Here is a 19,931-nt window from a genome sequence, read left to right as displayed (position 1 = left end):
TGCACTGGCTCCAAGATCCCAAATGTGTGCATTCTCCCCATTACATTTTGTTGTCTGGCTGTGTTCATATCGCACCCTTTGTCCTGGTTCATTAACCCACTGAGTTTCTGATGACTTCAGTTTAGAAGAAAATTCCTTACTTTAATTTCTGTACTTGGGATCAAGCAGATTATAAATAATTCCTCATTGGACGAGTGGGTTGTGTACTCACCTATCGATCTGGTAGCCCAAGTTCACTCCCCACTCTGCCACTGCGGAGCTAAAGGAATTTATTTCTGGTGATTAGAAATTCATTTCTCAATATGTGGTTCGGATCCTACAATAAGCTATAGGTGCTGTTGCTAAATAACCAATTGGTTCCTAGCCATGTAAAAATATCTAATCCTCCTGGCCAGCCCTAGGAGAGCTGTTAATCAGCTCAGCAGTCTTGTTAAACTAAGATATACTTAACTTATGCAGATGATATTTCCTTAATGATGTACTACTACTTTGCATTAGGTTGCATAAATAACAGTGTACATCAGGGGAAAGGTAATTCACTTTAGTAATGTATATGTACTACCTGATATTTAACATATTTTTATAGCAGTGTAAAGAAATGTATTTATTTCAACTAGTGTCCATTTTGATGACAAACAATTTTTTGCTTAGTAGAATATCCCATGATAATGAACAACAACTTAGCTTCAAAATGACACCAACACATCATAGAGCAATAAAAAAAAGATAACTAAAGCAAACAGCGCTTTACTTGTCAAGTTGTGCTGAGTCCGAGAAGTCTGATAGTTAACTTTCGTTTGCTCCAGTTTTCACCCTTCGTCCAAGAAGCAATCCTTTGGACCAGGTCTGCACAATCCTTGAAATGTGACTTGTGGCCTGGCTTAACTATTTTGATAATCGTAATGAACAAATATTTCTATATATATATGTTTTTTGGTGATTGAGGATGAAACATTATATATTTGATTGATTTGTATATCTATGATGTAGAGAAAGCTTCCTTGAAATTCACTTATTATGAAATTACACGTAAACTGCATTGCAAAAGGACACAACCTTCAGATTCAAATGTGGGTAACCAAGTATAAAAGAGATGTGGCGGAAGAAGGAACAAAGAATAGTGACCTTGCAAAAGGGAATACAGAGGCTGTAAGGCTTTGGCAGAAAATGTTTAAGCATCTTATTAATGTCAAAGAGCAGCTAAATGATAATGAATTAAAAGTGGTCGACTTACAGAAGAGGCTATTTGATACACAGCAGAAGGTAGAAGGCCTTTTTGAACGTGTCTCAGTCTTAGAGGAAAAAGTCAATGCTGAAAAAGGAAACCCTTTTCTTCAACTTTCTTCTCAAGGAAAAACACCACAGTTAAGATTTAGAAATATATGTAAGTTTTTGGGGTAAAAACATTGCATTTAGACTACAGGCTGCGTTATGAGAGATTTAAAATTTTGCTGGACCAATATATACTGGGAACCAGCAAAAATAGGCATTTTGTAGAAAATCAGTTGTTTTGGTGCTTTTGCTCAATGTCATTGCTAGGTTGTATAGTAAATGTAAAGCAAATTTATAAGCTTTTAGCTTAGTTGATAAGCTAGAAAACATGTCTATTTAGAGGGGTTTTAAGAGTGTTACATTAATGAACTATGTATTCACACAAAAACTTACTTGAAATGTAGTACAGTTGACACCCCCCCCCGTACTAGCATTCTCGAGATTCATGGACCTATTGCTGGATTTCTCTTGGGACCTTATTTACCCATTATTCGTGAGAAATTTGCCTATTTTCGGTATTTTTCATTGAGAAATATTTACAAATTACTGTATTTTCATATAATTTTTGTGACTAAATGCACTTTTAATGATAAAACTATTATAATATTTAGTTATAAGCATTTTTTGAGAGTTTTTTTTGTGTTTGAACTATCAAAATAAGTAGTTATAAGCACTTTTAGAGGCATTCTAAGTATTTGCAGGTTTAGCTAATCGTCTGCGATGCATCTCTGCAAATACAGGTGTTTACTGTATGGTGGAAATGCTAATGATACAGTACTCAGCATTACAGAAGTTTGTATAAACTTCAAAATGGATGGAAAGAATTTTCATTACAAAGCAATTTCTTCTTGCTTGGGAGGTGGACACGCTTGAATTCTCAGGAATATTTAATAACTCTCCCACTGGGTTCATATAGTATTGATGTAATATAGAATTAACCAGTTCATAGCTAGCCCAGTGCAATATTGGGATGATACCTGATAGTATATACTATATGGCAGTGTGAAATGAGTATTTCTCATAGTAAAATGAATGCTGGAACTTTCTCTTGCAACAGAAAACACCCAAATTGTAGGTCAGTATCAGAATAGGCTGATTTTGCTTGTATAGTATTACCATTTTAAGTGAACTGGAAAAATTAAAATGGAACATTGTATTCTACATAATAGTATTTTCATGTAGTAAATTTATTTTGGAAGGCTCACTATTTCATGTCTGTCAGTGATTGTTTAGATTTACATGTCTGTCAGTGGTTGTTTAGATTTAGTTTCCAAAGTAAGAAAATGGAGGATAGAAAGAAAAAAGTAAATGCAATCATAAATGCTCTTAAGATCAGAGTGGTTTGAAGAAAGGGTAATTTGAGATTCGAGTCTTCCTTGCAAAGAGAGAAGAGAAATATCTAGGAGACCTTCTTTGCTGAATAGTAGGAGAGAGAGGAAATAAGTAATATTTTTACACATGAAAAATCAGATGGAGTTCCATCAACAGAAAATATGAGATCTGATAAGAAGCCACTAGATGTAAACACAAAGTAATTCTGTATAAACTTAGTTTGGATATTCTGGTCTTTTTCCACATTGGAACTTTTAAATCTTGAGAGCGATGAAAAGACACTCAGAATATCTTAAAGAGTGGTATTATGTACAGCAAACTGTATTTTTACGAACAAGGTTCTACCTAATACCTACTATACGTAAATCATGATGTTAACTCTAGTAGGGTTTTCCTTTAAAACTGCAGGGAAATTTCAGAAAGTTTGATATTTGTAGCAGAAGTTCAAGGAATACAGTGGATTTGTGATTTTTCTTTGCTGTAATTTTAAGCAGTTACTATTCCCAATGTTGGTTGGTTTGCATGCAGCTGTTGAAGCTTAGGGAAGAAGATGAGTTGTTTTATAAAGTTTCTTTTAATTACAATTGTTGCTTTATGTAAATTTACACTGCACAGGGTATACTTTTGAGTTAATTCTGAAAGTAAATTTAGAAAAATCGAATAAAGTAAAACTATAAAAATGTTATATGCAAAGCAGATGTTATATGACAAGTATAGTTAAGGCAAATTAAAGACCTTTAATACCTGTATGCATTGACTCTGTCAAAAAATTTTTGAGCAAAATAGAAAACGGCTCATGATCTTGGAGGAGATAGAAGAAATGTTTTAATGTTCAAACCTTGCAGCCATGCATTATAAGGGTTTTAAGTACAGTATTGTTATGTTGCAAATGCTTCATTGTGGTAATAGAGTTGTCATACATATGAAGTTCAGTAACTTGAAAAATGTTGAATATGTTGTCCCAAAAGGAAACTTGTATATCTGCTCTCTTCTAAATATTAGGTTGCTCATTATCATCATGTAGTTTATATTTTACTGTTTTGAGATTAATGTTAAATAAGCTTAGAATTAGTATATTTCATTCCATCTGTCCACTCACCAATGTAGGTTTTAGGTAAATGTGGCAAAAATGCAAAGCTAGCTCGTAGTTGGTTTCAATCAGTGTTTGTGATATCATAGGCTTACTGTGATAAGATGCAAATTATTTCTTCAGTGATTCATGTGAACGCATATATAAATGTAAACAACACTCATGCCTTCTGATATACTAGATGATAAACCTGGCAATTTATTTCATTGATATAATAATACAAGCACATGAAAGACAAATTTGTATAAATAGTCTATGCAGATCAAACAAACGAGTGCTGGTCTTACAATAAGTTTGTTTTATCTCATTGTAGGTAAATAAAAGGACACCTGGCTATGTGAATGTGATTAAAAGGCATTTTAATGATTTCACGCATGTAAATTACATGTGCGGAAATATTTGAAATAACACGAAAGGTTTTTGGCTATGAGGCTGCCTGAAATAGGTGAAAAGAACAGCTACTGCAACATTGGCCAGAAGGTGGGAAAATCTCAGTTAATGATGGCAGTGGTATTGTGGTTTTCTTGTCTGAATACTTTGCATATATTATTTATATAATTTTTTCTTTATCATAAAAAGCATTATAGTACCTCAGTGGTTAGGAAATTTCAAGAGTATTTTGCTTAATTTATCAAGCAAAAGTTTAGAATCTCATCAAGTTCCTGTCACCCTTTGTGTTAATGGCATACATACGGCATAAAAGGCTAGCCCAGACTTATTCTTTTTAATGGCATTGGAACAATATGTATTAGAATGAATAAATAAATGTTACAATAAGAGTAATTTTGATTAATATGAAATGAAAGTGTGATTAAAAGGCCAGTATCTTTCACTTGTCAGTGCTTTGTAATCTACGGTCAAGATCCTTAAAGGTTTTTTTTTTCAGTTTATGGACTTGGATATAACTGGTATCACAAACCAGCCCGATAGGCTCATAGGTCTGGATAAACTAATCCTTTATAATAATAATGGTATCACAAAGTTTTTTCATATTCTTGCAATGAAATTGTGCATAGAATAAAGTTTGAATGACGGGGAAATATTGTGATCAGAACAGTTTGTGGGCGTAGATCTACCTGTAGCCTAGAATATACATACCAGTGAGATAAAACAAAAATTTAAAGCCCAAAGTTCATTTGTGTTTGATCTGAGTGGAGTTTGATGCAAGCTTGTCTTTTTGTCTTGTACTGGTATGTTATTTATACAAATCGGCATGTTTATGATTTGTATAAGAAGGTATGAAGGTTCTTTGCATATAAAAAAAATTCAAATATGTTACTGAAGGAGTAGTTTAACATTCATCATAATAAGCCACAATATCGGAAATGTTGATTGTCAGCCAATCACAAGCTGCACACACATTCCACATCTTACCCAATGTTTCACATCTTCACCCACGGGTGGACTGATGAAATTAAACTTAGTATACTAATATATGTGGTGAGAGTGAGATTATGTACTAGACAGACATCCAAACAAAAAAGCTATCATTAAAAAGAGATGCTTATCTTCTCCTCTTTCTTAGAGGAGTTTGTAACCGATTTAAATTCGTAGAGTTGACTTTGGAAGTGTGATAATTTTGTAAGATTTCAATTTGCATAAAAAATTAGTTTCATTACTGTTCGGTCTTTATATAAATTTGGCAACAGAGCATTTAGTACTTGTAAAGCATCATACCTGTTTGCCTGAATTAAGAAATCTAATTCTTTCTTTACATAAAGAGTATTTTCTGAACCCACACATCTTAGAAGCCTGATTCTTAGTACCATAAATGTCAATTTGTTCATATATGAAACAAACCCTCAGTCTTAACATTAGGATAAATAACTTAGCGCCAGCTTGAAACCAGTAAAATTAAAAAAAAAATAGTGTACACAAGGGACTATTGGCATCTGTTTGGTCACGAGTCATGTGGAGCCACCCACATACCCCTCTTTAACCTGTGACCTTGTTAATTATTTTCTTACCGCCTTTAAGAGAGGACGTTCTTTACTTCCATCCTTTTTAAAGCTGGTTTAGTTTGCCCCATTTGCTTTGAATCAGTTGCATGTGGAATTTCTTGGCGATATTACAAATATGGAGCCTTCTCCCATGCTTCGATAAGATTTCCTGGATATCACAGGAAGCAGATAAACGCCTGGATCTCTTCGCCTTTTTTTAACGTCTGAGTACACAGAGCCGCATCCATGTAGTAGGTTGTAGGTGCAGAAAACTGTTCAGACCCCAGTTACTTCGCCACCTGTACTATTTGATATTTCACATATACCATCTGGCTCGCTTATGGATTCATAGCTTGGATGTATCAGGAAGTGCTTAGGGAGGTAATTTTGACTAATTGTGCTCCATTCCCTGCAGGGAGGAGTTGTTATTCGCCATCTTGTTTTCATTCCAGATACAGAGGCAGAGTTGATGGGGGTGTGCGATCAGTGTTAGGCCTATCAGGAGTGACCAACCCTAGAAGGGCATTTTGTTTGCTATGGATGTTCCTTCTAACCCTGATCTGCACTGAATGGCGGTCAAATACTTCGACATCTGTAGAGAAGCAGGGAGTACAACACAGCCTTTTGAGTTAAGGTTGCTATGCCTACAGGAATAACAACAGCAGCCTTGGGCTTACTGTCAAGTCCTGACATCACATTCAGGATGCTCAGTGATGTCATAAACATGGCGCCTGCCACGACATTACAGCTGCGGCCTGCACAGAGACATGCTTCCATTCTTGCTTCTTCGATGTACAAGAGAACTGTACAACTACGCTTTCTGATTTGGTGACAAATTTTTTTAGAGAAATTGCAAGTGTTAGGAGAAATAACAAACATGCCAGTGGAAAAGACGCAAGTCTTTCCTTCTTCTCCTTCTGCTCAGGCGTCAATACAAGCTTCGGTGACGTTGACGCCAGTGCATTCTCTAATCAATCGTTGGAGAATAGGGACTTCGTGGCCAAGCCTTGTGCCAAGAGGAGAATAATAGTTTTTTCTCCATCTTCGAGCCAGGAGTGTCACATCTCTATTATAATAAAGCACAAGAGGTAATTGTAAATGTTGAACAACTGACTAATGGAAGCTTGCAGCTGTAAAGAGCTGGAGAACGCTCGATTAAAGGACTTTGTGACTGATCCTCGTGAAAAGAGAAGAATAATTTCTTCATCTTTGAGCTGGGACTGTCACATCCTTGTAAAAAAGTAACAGTGCCATAGCATTTTGGGTCTCTTTGTTTTGGCCGCAAGAGTACCATCAATAACCTCACTTTCCATCAAGCATGATAACGTCATAGCCAAATCCGCTAGCAAAATGGTGGCAGTCATGACGTCACAACAGCCTACTGCTGCAAGCCTCTTGTCTTCAGTGATGACAATATAACTGCGCTTTCATTTCAGGAGCATGCATTCCTATGGGCTACTCTATGAGCAAGAGGCTGTGCTGGCATAAGGCCAGCTTAGTCTCAAACAGCAGCAGTATGCAGTTATGAAGAAATATGAAAGTTTAGAGGGGAAATTGAGAAGACACGCAAGATGGAAGGCGTGAATTGTTGTCATCGTTGTGACCTTGATTTTTATCCTAGGATAAGCCGCGGCAATGCTGGTGGGTGCTCTAGTTAAATTTTTTAATAAGTATATTCTAACGGATCCCCATGCCAAGTGGAAAACAATTATTTCTTTTTCGTCTTTGAGCCGGGGACTGTCACATCCCTCCAAAGAAGAAAGCTCAAGCAGTAGTTATTAGCTCAGTGTACTCTAGACGGTTGACGTTTAGGTTTTCAACGGTCCAGTGATAGGTTGTGAGAACGATGACGGCCATGGAGCTATGATGGACATAAGAACCAGGATGGCTGTAAGAACTAAGACGGCCATGAGAATCATAACAACCATAAAAACTATGATGGCTGTGAGGACTATGGCAGCTGGAAGGATCATGGCAGCCGTAAGGACTATGATGTCGTAATAGGTGACTGTGAAAACTGTGACCAGCATAGAAGGCATTCGTAAGAAGTATGTAATAGGTGACTGTGAAAACTGTGACCAGCATAGAAGGCATTCGTAAGAAGTATGGTGACTGGTTCCCATGAGAAGGAGAACGGTCATAGTATCTAGCCTATAGTTTTACGACGTACGCAATGCTTGATGGCCGTGAGGTCCACACAATAGTTAATGAGATGTGCCACGTTCTCATTTACATTCAAAGAGCAGTGAAGGGGCATCAGCCACATTCACTTGTTGTCCACCAACTTCTGCGCCTATCACAACCAGTCAGTGGACTCATTCATCCAGTAATCACATAAAAGTCTGTACAGTGGACCCCCCGTATTCGTGTTCTCTGGATTCGCGGACTCGCACATTGGCGGATTTCTCTCGGGAACGTTTTCTCGCATTATTCGCAGAAATGTCACACATTCACGGTATTTTTCTATGAGAAATATCCACATATTCCTGTTTTTTTTTTTTTTTTATCAATTTCATCATAAAATGCACTTTTTGTGATAAAACTATTAAAAAAAACCAAGTAAAAATTTTTGGGGGTTTTCTTGAGTTTTAACTAACAAAATAGGCTGTTTTTAGCTTTTTTATAGGGGTTCCAAACACTCATGAGTTCTAACTATTCACGGGGGGTCTGGTACGCATCCCCACGAATACGGGGGGACCACTGTATTGTGGGAATTAACAGACTTTGGGTTGACCCAAGATTTCAAACCTTTACAGGTAAGAATTCCCTTGCTTTTATTGTTTTTGTACAATGTGGTTTGTTCCTATGAGAATATTGACCAAACACTTCTACTCTTAGATAATGAGAATATTGACAGAATACTTCTACCCTTAGACAAGTAGTTATTGTTAGTTGATAGGTTGGTTCCTTTACAGTGAAGTACTTGGGAACCATTCCTTTCAATGATAACTCACAAAACACGTTGTTTCTGATCGCACAAGGCAGTTTTTGTTGGGAGTAGAATTGGTTTCTATATCCATAAACTAGGATTCAGACCTACTCATTGAGTAAGTAATGGAGTATAAATCGTGAAGAAAACTTCAAGTCGAAAGGAGGTGGAACTTCTTTCTTTCACCATTTTAGGTAGCTAAGCCTAAGTAGTGCAGTTGCAACCTAGGATTCTATAGCCCAGTTAAACCAGTCATACCTTTTCGCCTAATAAGTGGTTACATTCGTAGCCTACCCCAGCTAGTCCAAATCTGCCTCTTACTATCCTAGTTTAATCTGAGTGGTAGTTCTTACTTTAGCCCAGCTTAACGGCCGAACTAACTAGTTCAAGCATACATGTACCGACTTAGCCTAGCAAATGGTTGATGTCTTAGCTTTCGAACCTGCATTAGTACTATCTTAGTTTAGTGTGAGTGGTATAGTTTGTAGTTAGCCTAGCCTAACTCTTGGGTTAACTAGTTCCGACATGCATGTGTCAACTTAGCCTAACAATGGGTTGACGACTTAGCATGGCCTTGCTTTGAGGGCTGCCTTTTCTATCTGAGTAGTCAAGTTCTTAGCTTAGCCGAGCATAGGCTAGTATCTAGGCTGCCTATTTGGAACACATTTACCACTTCAGCCTAGCCTATCTAGTTTGAACTTTCTTTTACCACTTTACCTTAAACTAAGTGGTTGAGTTTTTAGAATAGGCTAGTCTACCCTTAGCCTAGACTAGCTAGCTTAATTCTACCGTTATCAACTTAGCCTAGCCTAAGTGGTGGAGGAATTAGCCTAACATGTTAAGTTACGACCTACTATTACCATCTTAGCTTGATGTAAGTGTGGAGGTCTCAGCCTAGCCTAGCCAAGCCAAGCCAGTTTGAACTTGACCATACCTACTTAGCCTAGCCTAAATGGTTGGTTGGTTAGTCCTTAACCTATTCTAGCGGGTTCGAGCTTCAGTTTACTGAAGCAGGTCATTAAACTAAATGAGTTCTGGAAAAGGAAGGATGGGAATTTCCTATTTTTCAAGAGTTTGATATTGGGTTAAGTTAGGTTGAGTACAATTCTAAGCTATGTTGCTCAAGAATAGAACCTTAGTGGTTTCTAGCAGCATAGGGTTTCTCCTTTGAAAAGTAACATATTGAACATATGGCAATACATTGTAACAGATCACCGCATAGGATGTTTCACTGTTGGAAAGTAACATTCCTTTGGCAGATTGAGGCCTGTCCTGTTTAACAGGGTTATTCCTTGGACAGTTGGGTAATTAGTACATGTCTGAGTAGAATATATTATCACAGGACATTCCTTTGGGTTTTCCTATGATATCATCTGTCCACTTGAAGACCTACGTAAGACCTGTCTACTACAGGGTTCTCGCTCTTCGAACAGGCTGAGGATTCCATTCGGGATACTGGGAACAACCTGAATGTTACGCAGGCCCTCCGTTCTACCTGTTCCATCATATTCTGAACAGAGGAATGGGTTCCAGTATTTGAGGGACCCAAGATGAGTGACTGATAAGGTTCATCTTAGCACAACCTCCTTTAGTAGGTTTGTGAGGAGAAGAGGTACCACCAATAGGTAGAATTAATATCTCAGGTCTGGGTTTTGTCCAGTATCTCTTTCAAACTAAGTTAAAAAAAATTTTGTGGGCAGAGCTTCAACTTAGATGTAAGATGACTTCAGAGTTCTTAGTCTCACATACAAAATGAGCCTTCTGCCGGGACTGTTTTTATAAAGGAGGTTTTTGTCCATTCAAGACTTTCTGTCAAAGGACAAAGATCTTGTGGATCTGTTGTCAGAACATAGGAAAGTCTCTCTCTAGTTACCTGTCTGGGGATACACATCTGACTGGTGATTAGGTCATCTGGAATGTGGACATCACTTCACACTGGGTAATCTTCAGATGGCTCAAGAGCTTTGAACTGCCTTGTTCACATAAGAAACTCTGATCTACTACTTGAAAACTTACTCTGTATCAGAGTAGACTCACTGGGGTACTACCGAGCCCATACGTCAGTCATATCACAGAAAACTGACCTGGGAAACTGTTTTCCCTCTGACCTTGGTAGACTAGGAGTACTCAATGCCCAGGCTTTAGACGTAAATTCAAAAGCAGTTGGGAACAATAGTTTTCAATTTGCCCCAGAAATCAGGGTAAAGAGCCAATATCTCACTGGTCACGATACAGATATGCCTTTTTTTTTTCACTTTAATTACAGCGTGGGGTTGTGTTAGCGACTTTCAGGAGTGCTGGCTTTGACTTGTCAAAGTACTCCGTGGTTATCTAAAGGACTCCCTCACCTGGAACGTAGATGTGGTAGACATAAGCCAAATGAAGGAAGAGTGGTCAGAAATTTCCATGCATCTATTTCATTATTTGAAGTGATTAGATAAGCCTCCCACTTGTTGTCAAGTCTGTACCAATTTGGGTCATACAGAAGGGAATGTCATCAGAGGAATATGTTCCTTTCTGGCAATTAAGAACATATGTATATGTTAAAATGATCGTGATTTTATCAAACCATTTTCATGTTCTACATGAAGAATTTTACCCACAGTTCCTTGGACGCTTAATGGGGAGATTGTCAGAAACTTGTGCTTCTTCAACATGTTGGTTGACTAAGACTTTTCATTTGGACAGGCCGAGTCAGGAGAGTTTCAAAGAGCCCTATGCAACAGAAACGAGTGATGACAGTGGGAAGGCAAGAACTCGTGACGTTAAGAGGAATGAACTCACATTGGGTAATTTAAGAAGGCGTCTGTTCATTGAATTTTGAGAGATGGTTCATTGTTACGACAAACCACTTTCAATTCCCTGTGCATAAAGGATGTTTCCCTGAGGTCCTTGGACACATTTTCTTTGGGTCCTTTTGTGGCTGCTCAACAAATTGTGTAGTTCATCCAGCACCCCTGGTAGGTCAGTTCGTATCTTGTCTAAATTGATGGTATGAATGTGAAATGGATGAGATAACTTGTCTCTTTCCTTTTCAAATTTCTTTCTTCTTTACCTTGTGCAGTAAGCATCATAAGCTGGAATGGACATGACAGGTGATGAGGTAGCCATACTGTTAAGAGTTATCATCAGTGTAAGATACCTATCAGTAGCAAGATCCTCTCTTTAGCAAGGGGAAGAGGAATGATAACAAACCTACATAAGTGGATACAAAGGTGGCAAACTTCTAGTCAGTTAATAGTACATACTTACCTCCCACTGAAAGTAAGAAGTCTATCCTAATGTTAAGACCGAGGGTTTGTTTTGTATATGAACAAATTTTTAATCTATTTGTATTTTTCATAACTAACAAACCTGAGGTCTTAACATACAAAGGCCTACCTCTGACAGGCCTGTACCAAGGGAGGTCAGGGTCGAACCCCTCCCCCGCAAAAAAAAAAAAAATCTAGAAGTACGCATTTTCTGTGACTATCCTTTTTATTGAACTGTACTTACAAAGTAATAAATAATTATTGTTTTTTGTTAAGTCAAAGTATATAACATCATAACAAATAAAGTAATATGCATGTTATTATTAACATATAAATGAATCAATCAATAAAACTGAAGAAATAATCTTGAATTTCAGTGGAAACTTTCAACATTATAATTAAAATTCTGTCAACCAAAGCCAGTACTTTGAATAACATCTAAGCGGGTAGAAGGGCATAGACTGCATAGGTACCCAATTTTTCTTCTTAATATAACAAGCATTTCATATTGTATATACTACCTATATATGCAATGACATTAGCAGAAGAAAAGGTCCAGTTTTGGGGAAATACACCCCCCCCCCAAAAAAAAAAAAAAAAAAAAAAAATTTTTTGGGAAAAAAAAAAAAAAAAAAAAAAAAAACTGGGTATGAGCCTGTCTAACCACCCCTCTAACAACTAACCTGGGTTGGAACAATAACTAACAGGGTCACAGGTTAAAGAGGGGTATGTGGATAGCTTCACATGACTCATGACCAAGCACAGTTGCCAATAGGCCCTTGCGTATACAATTTTTTTTTTTTTTTTAACTTTACCGGTTTCCAGCTGGCGCTAAGTTATTCATCTTAATGTTAAGACATCAGGTTTGTTAGTTATGAAAAATACGAATTGATTAAAAATTTGTCATATTGTCATACTTTTACCAAAACATCATAATCATTATCATGAAGCTGAACTTCTGGCAGTTGCAAAACACTAGTGTAAAGCAATTCACTACCATCTTAGATCAAGGCATGTTTCATTCAACAGTTCTGATTACTTTCTAATTTTTTAAGAGACTGACCTGTTTTTTATTGCAATAACAGTCATGTATTGTTGTATGCATAAAACAATCTCTCTCTCTCTCTCTCAATACTGTTTGAATACCTGAGCCACATACCAGGGGATGAAAGAAAAATAGGAAGTGCAGTATAATTGGATTTTTGTATTCCTGGGTTCTCACTCATACACATTATTTCACCTTCATGTACTATTGTTAAATTTTGACTGTGTATATTATGTTGATGATTCCTTTCACCTTGTGTTTGATATGTGTATGATCACTGGCAAATGCACTGCTACCCTAATACTATTCTCCTTGCATTTTCGTGAATTTTTATCCATTTATTTATTAATATATTAATTTATTTTCTCTTTTTAACGAGATCTCTTCTTTATTGTTTCCCTTTACCTACTCTTACTTCTTCCCAATGAAGGTCTTATTCTTGTTCCATATGAATTGGGTTAATCTTCTGAATTAATAAAAAATAATAATAATAACACAAGTACTTTGATTGAGTAGTGCTCATTTAGGTTTAAATTGCACCCATAATGTTGCTCTCTGTTTGTCTTGGAAGCACTGTCATTGATAAAATGGTAAAATATACAGGCTTTTACCTCAACAAGCAGGACTGTTAATGAAGAGTCTAGTATACATGTTATTTATATAGAATTGAAACATTTTTCTCAGTGTGGATTATTAAATTATGATTTTAATAAATTTAGCATTTTAGATATTTTGAAGTTTTGTTTACTTAAAATAATATACTCCTCAGCATCGACAATCTTCGAAGACTACTGCGGCATCGAACCAATTCGTTACCCTGAGGAGGAAACAGAAACCAGGCCTCCGCCAGAAATCTCAGAAGACGTCCTCCTCGAAATGTATTCAGATAATTCGGCAGTCCTTGGCGGTATGTTTTGTATTTTTATTCTACACAGATGCTGACATGTACAAATTGTGAAGACCTCAGGTCAGATCTGTTTACCAAATTCTGTTACATATTGTCAAATGTGAAACTTCTCCTATAAGTTCATAAATAATTTTGTTTTTGAAACAAATATGCTGCACCTGGTAAAGGAAAGACATATTTGGTTATGAAATGTAATAAAATACATTAAATTTTATTGTAATGGCTTGTCTAGTATTGCATGTGTCTTTAAAGGTCCTTTTCAAATCCACTTGGCCCAACTGTATTGTTTTCCAGATTTCACTATTCTTGCATTCTTATTTGGTCTCTTCCCTTCAACTTTAGCTTACTTCAATTTCTACTTTAATGGTTTTTGATAAACTGTATGGGTGGTGTTTGGTAAACTAATTTAAAGAGAGAGAAATAAGCATATGTATAATTAAAGTGATTTTTACCTGGTATAATTTTGCATTTCAAAGATCATTACAGATTGGTGGTACCATCAGATGCTCACAAAGCAATTGCACTGATGCCTGTTAGATGATTTGGTTGTCCCCTGCTTAAATCTTAGCTCAATGTTTAGCATGAATCACTACAGCCAGAACTGTTTTACATAAAAACTTGTTATACAGTACTACTCAGGTTATCAGCCAAGGGAAGATTTGTTCTGTTTTTGTCTCTTTTCAACACAGTTAACAAATACTACCATTTTTGGTCAACTAGCTTGATCATTAGCCACCACTAACTCCCCATCTCATATTAATTTGGGCTTTGACTAAGGATACAAGATTGACAGAGGTTGAATACTAACATTGATTTCTATATATAGTATATTATCTCTGTCAAGATTCATTGATACCCAAGTTATACATCTTCATAGTTTTTACATCAGTTTCCAATAATTTCTCCCCAGTTTTCTCTGTCCAGTGCATTTTGTGCTTGAACTCGCACCACATGTAGGTTTTTCTCACTCCTTTCTGTGATTTCTTGGGCCTGCTTACAAGTCTTTGTCTTGCTACTTCCATATTAACTGTTTTCATGACCAACTTACCCTGTTTTATCAATGTTTTTATCAATGTCTAAAAATTTATGTACCTTTTGAGTTGTAGCCTCCTTTCAACTATTAGATACTCATCCCTGCCATTGCTTCATTCATATTATTATCTTCCTATTGCATTCTGTCCATGAATTGTAGCATTCCATGGCCATACCTCTTCAAGGTAGCCTCCGTATTTTCTGTCATTGATTAGTCTCCACTGCATAAAGTATATTATATAGCACACACCTTTTGTATATATCGCAAATCTGCTTTCTCAGTTACAGGAAATCTATATGTATACCAGTTGTCCTGTATCTATTTTTATTTCAACTGGGCTGCAGCTACATTTTTATATCTCTTTCAGTTTCATTTCATTTTCCTTCTGGTAGCAAAGTTTGTACCACCTTTGTTGGTTTTTTAAGACCTGTCCTAGTCACAGAATGGTTCTCCACTTCTGTCTCTAACTGTTTTCTCTTCTACATTTTGGGTTTTAATACTCGGTGGCTATTTTGTAATGCTGAGTGTCTCTTGTGACTCCCTTGTTACATTTTGTACAGAGTTCACCCCCCACATGGAAATTTACAAGAGTACGTATTTTCCTTTTATTCCTTTGCAGTCACCTTAAGCTTTGTTCTGCTTTTGTTCATTTTCAGTCATCTGTTCTCCCTTCTGCTTTTCTACCTTTTAGAAACTTTTGCAACCAGTTGTAGATATTACTGTTAATGGCAAGAGTAGGAGGTCAGAGATAAGGGCTCCTTCCCTTGAAGCGCAGCTGGTATCTCCAAGGAAAAATGATTTTGCATGCATTGAGAAAATATGTATTTGTTCACCGAATCAAAAGTGACAGCTTCATCAACAGTATCATTGTGCCAGTATGAAGGGGTTAAGAAACAGATAGTAAAAACTAACACATCTAGACTTAATGCGGAGACTGGAAATATACTTAGTAAAGGAAGTAATGAACCAAAGTTTTTATGAAATAATAAAAGCTAATGCACCTAGATGCAGCACGGAATAGAAACAAAGATAAAATATTCACTGAAGATGATGTTCAACCCGAATCATCATAATTATAATGGGAATAAATAGCACTTAGAGCACCGTAAAGCATGTAACGGTGCGGTAAATCCACTTACGGCACTGAAAACTTGTAGTTAACAGCGCCATATGTCCGGAATGATGTAACCTGAACCTGACGTAACCTGGGGACTGCCTGTAATAATAGTATATGTACTACTTTAATTGAAACATTTATGTATTTCAATAGGAAATTATATGAAATTTTAAACTGAACCTGACGTAACCTGGGGACTGCCTGTAATAATAGTATATATACTACTTTAATTGAAACATTTATGTATTTCAATAGGAAATTATATGAAATTTTAAACAAACAAATATCAGCCCCGATCGTTTCTGAAAGCTTTGAATAGAGGTGGGAGGGCGAACCTGTCAGATATGTCAAATTAATCTACATTTCTGACCAGAAAGGTAAAAGATGTTGCCATACAAAGGTTACTGAAAAATCTCTCTCTCTTCCTTTCTCACACACACCAAAGGGTAGAATTGTGAGGAATGGATAGTTAGATAGATAAATAGATACTTACTTCAACCCTTCTCTCCCTCTTTCTTGTTTGTAGTAAGCTCTCGCACACACTATTTTTACAACTATACATAGTTTTCTGTATGTCTTTACTCTGCGAGTGAAAAAGAAAATGGCATCCCATGAAAACTATAGTTTAGCCCTTCTCTCTCTCTTTTGTTAGCCCTCACACATACTGTTTTTACAACTTATACATATTTTTCTGTATATCTGTTACTCTGAGTGAAAAAGAAAATAGTATCCCACAAATTAGAGGTAATGTTAGTATATAGTAGAACACTGTTTATTACGTACATAGTAGTTGCTCAGTTTCTACATCAACCATTTATTTCTTTTTTAAGGGTAATGTATTAAGCTAACATTTAAATGAAATTGCAGTTACTAATTTCATTAAAAATTTAGAGTAATACTTTGGGAGCAAGGTCATATTTAGTGTTTAAACTAGAAATAAGCATTTATTAACATTTTTAGTGAACATACCGAACTTAAGTTAATCTTTGCCTTGCGCAAAGGGTTCTGGAACCTAACCTTTCGTATGTTTGAAGTACTACTGTAGGTGCAGAGGTAACGTTCACAGATTAAGTAATCTGTGTTCTGAGTGTTGTCTTTGGTCTCCTTAGGAATGGAAGAAATTTTATAAAAGAGGAAGTATAAGAGGAAACTGATGGCGCCATCTTTGGAAGGTTTTTCGTCTCCTTTGAAGGCAGGCATTCCAGTTCCTTCTTGTTTCACCTCCTCTTTACCAAATTCTCCTGTCGCTGCTGCTGCTTCTCAAGAGTATTCTCATTCTTCTTTGATTTTGTCTCTAGAAGATTCAAGATGGGGGTTTAGGAGATATTGTAATTGATGTTGCTGCCTCTGTTATTTCGGGGGAGGAGCTAACAGTAGATCTTTTTGTAACAATGTTTAAACAGAACACTAGAGGTTTTTTGTTCGGTCATTCCAGATCCCAGGGCCATGGCAGAGGACGCCTTGCAACATCACTGGGACAATCTGAAAGCTTACATCCCCCCCCCCCCCTTCTTTTGCTTAATACATCTAGTGACTAACATAGTGATGATCTCCCAGAGTCTCAGGATGACCCTTGTGGCTCCCTTTTGGTCACATGCAGAATGGTTTCCTGACCTTCTAACCTTGTTGTTCAATGCTCCATGACACAACCTTCTTTGCCAACTGCACATCAACAGGTTTCACTGATCAGTAGGGTCCCTATCTCTTTACAGCTGGAGACTATCCAATATCTCATGTGAGTGAAAGGCTTTTCTTGCAGAGCAGCAACAGAGATGTCTTGTTATCTAAGATCATCATTTACAGCTGTGTATCAAGGAAAATGGGCAGTCTATTGTGATTGGTATCATCAAATGGGTTTCTCTCTTGTTGGAACTTCTATTCAACAAGTAGTGGACTTCCTCATCTTTCTCCATAGGAAGAAATTTCAAGGGCTATAGAGCTGCTCCATTGTGGGAAGTTTCCAATCTTCTCAAGAGTTTCGAGCATTCCTGTTCCCAAAGAGATCTCAAACCTCCTAGTTTGGAACTGACCATGGTGTTTAGCAGTCTTACTTACCCTCAGTGTGAGCCCTCAGTGTGAACCCTTATGGGGCTCAATTGACATGAATTTAACCCTCAAACGGTTTTCTTACTGGCCTTGTGCTTCAAAGAGAGCCGGTGAATTACATGGACTCTCTTTTAATGTTAAATATATGAAGGGTTGGGGGTTCCAAATTTATCCCGGAATTTGTAGCTAAGAATCAAAATCCCACTGTTCGTAATGACTGATTCAAATCTTTCTCAATCCTCTCTCTAGGGGATTTTGTTCAAGATGACCCAGATGAATTACTGTTATTCCCTGTCAGGGCACTGTGTAGCTATCTAAAAAGGACTTGTCATCTCAGACCTGATTGCCAAACAGTTTTTTTGTTTGCACAGGCCAGCACAAGAAAGAAGTGTCCAAAAATATTATCTTCCTTTTGGTTATGTGTATTAGACAAGCTTACAGTTCTGCTTCACATTTGATGCTAGGAGTCAAGTCCCTACCATTGCTTTCAAGGCAAACTTATCAATTCGGAGGATTTTGAAGGCCTGGCTTCACCAAACCAACTTCACATCCTTTTATCAGCGCAATGTTGCCCACAGGTCCTTGGACACTTTTCGTTGGCTCCAGTGGTGGCTGCACAACAAGTTGTGTAGCTCATTCAGTGTCCTTGGTGGGACGGTTTTTCTATCTTACCCAAGATGTTGGATGTGATTGTGACTGGTCTTCTTCCCTTCTCTTTCTTTTTCTCCTCTATCAGTGGGCAGTAGAGATGATAATTCCATAATTTGCTGTAACTGGTTAGATACAGGTGCATGAGCTTCCACTCTATATAGTATTAGATGTTCATTCCTACACAGTACATATTCTTTGTAGAAGCAGGTCCCTTTCCTCTCTCGTACAAGGGGAGAGAAGAACTGGCAACAAGTAAGATTGGTGGCTAACGTGTAAGTTCTTTGCCATCTTCAAGAAACAATGTAGATAGATATGTATTTACATAAGTCTATTATAGCCCAAATGTCTGGCTGCCCAGTAAACTTAACCACTTTGGCCAGGCAGTGAGCCCAGGTGGGCTGAACCTCCAGTCAGTTCTAAGGCTTTATTCCCTCCAAGAGAAGTCTTCCCTTATGTTAGACCAAAGTTTTTTCCGTATATAAACAAATAATAAATTATAAAAACGAATGATGAATTATAAATCAATTTATATTTTCCATAACTAACAAACCCTCGGTCTTAATGTATATAGCCCACCTCAAGTCACCCCTCATTCTTTTGTGGGCTGGAAGGATACAGGTATGAGATGCGTAGTGGTAAGGCAGGTCATGCTGCTTCCTCCCACTCAAATATTGGCCGACTCTCGTTGCCACCAATTCATTGTATTATTTTTAATCGGACTCCAGCAGACGCTAGAGAATTTATCCCTTACGTTAAGATTGAGGGTGTGTTAGTTAACCCGGCTCAGGTAGACCTGGGTCTGAGAGAGACAACCCCCTAGTAAAACTACTACTAGTTTAGTAACTCCTAAATACTTAGGAGTCCTGGTCTTTCCAGTAGCTTCCTAACTTTTTGTATCCATGCAGGGGGTGGAGTTACTTAAAGGTCTCTCTCCATTTTGTCAGTTACAAGGGTGTCTGTGTCTGTGAGACCCACGTCTACCTGAAATGTGGTGTTGGTAGTACTTGGGTCTGAGAGACCCACATCAACCTGAAATGTTACCCTTTATTGGAAAAAATATATAAAATCATGATTTTTATTTTTTAGTATTTGTGGATGATCATGATTTTTATTATAATAGTTATCAATTCCAACTAATAATCAACATAATTTCAGGTATGAATTATTGAATTTTGAGAAAAATAAAAGAAAAAACTTTTGTTTACAGTTGTATGGCTCATCATTGGTAATCTCATGCAGATAACCCGGGGTTAATTTACATTCAAATTGATTGTTTTCATTGCTACTGGTGTCCTTTTATCTAGGCTTTTCTTTTTTC

At 37.1% G+C, this 19,931-nt stretch overlaps 1 protein-coding gene across 3 annotated transcripts in view; it reads left to right on the top strand.

Moving 5' to 3' along the window:
• Positions 1–19,931, top strand: part of LOC135218416 (neurexin-4-like) — a 516,193-nt gene that overhangs the window by 409,894 nt on the left and 86,368 nt on the right. For all 3 annotated transcript variants that reach the window (XM_064254722.1, XM_064254720.1, XM_064254721.1), the window contains one exon: positions 13,629–13,766. In XM_064254722.1, coding sequence (XP_064110792.1) covers positions 13,629–13,766 — 138 coding nt within the window. The remainder of the gene's footprint in view (positions 1–13,628; positions 13,767–19,931) is intronic.

The sequence above is a fragment of the Macrobrachium nipponense genome, chromosome 9 (assembly GCF_015104395.2).
Source record: "Macrobrachium nipponense isolate FS-2020 chromosome 9, ASM1510439v2, whole genome shotgun sequence".
In the NCBI taxonomy this organism is placed as follows: Eukaryota; Metazoa; Arthropoda; class Malacostraca; order Decapoda; family Palaemonidae; genus Macrobrachium; species Macrobrachium nipponense.
This window is presented reverse-complemented; position numbering and strand designations above follow the sequence as displayed.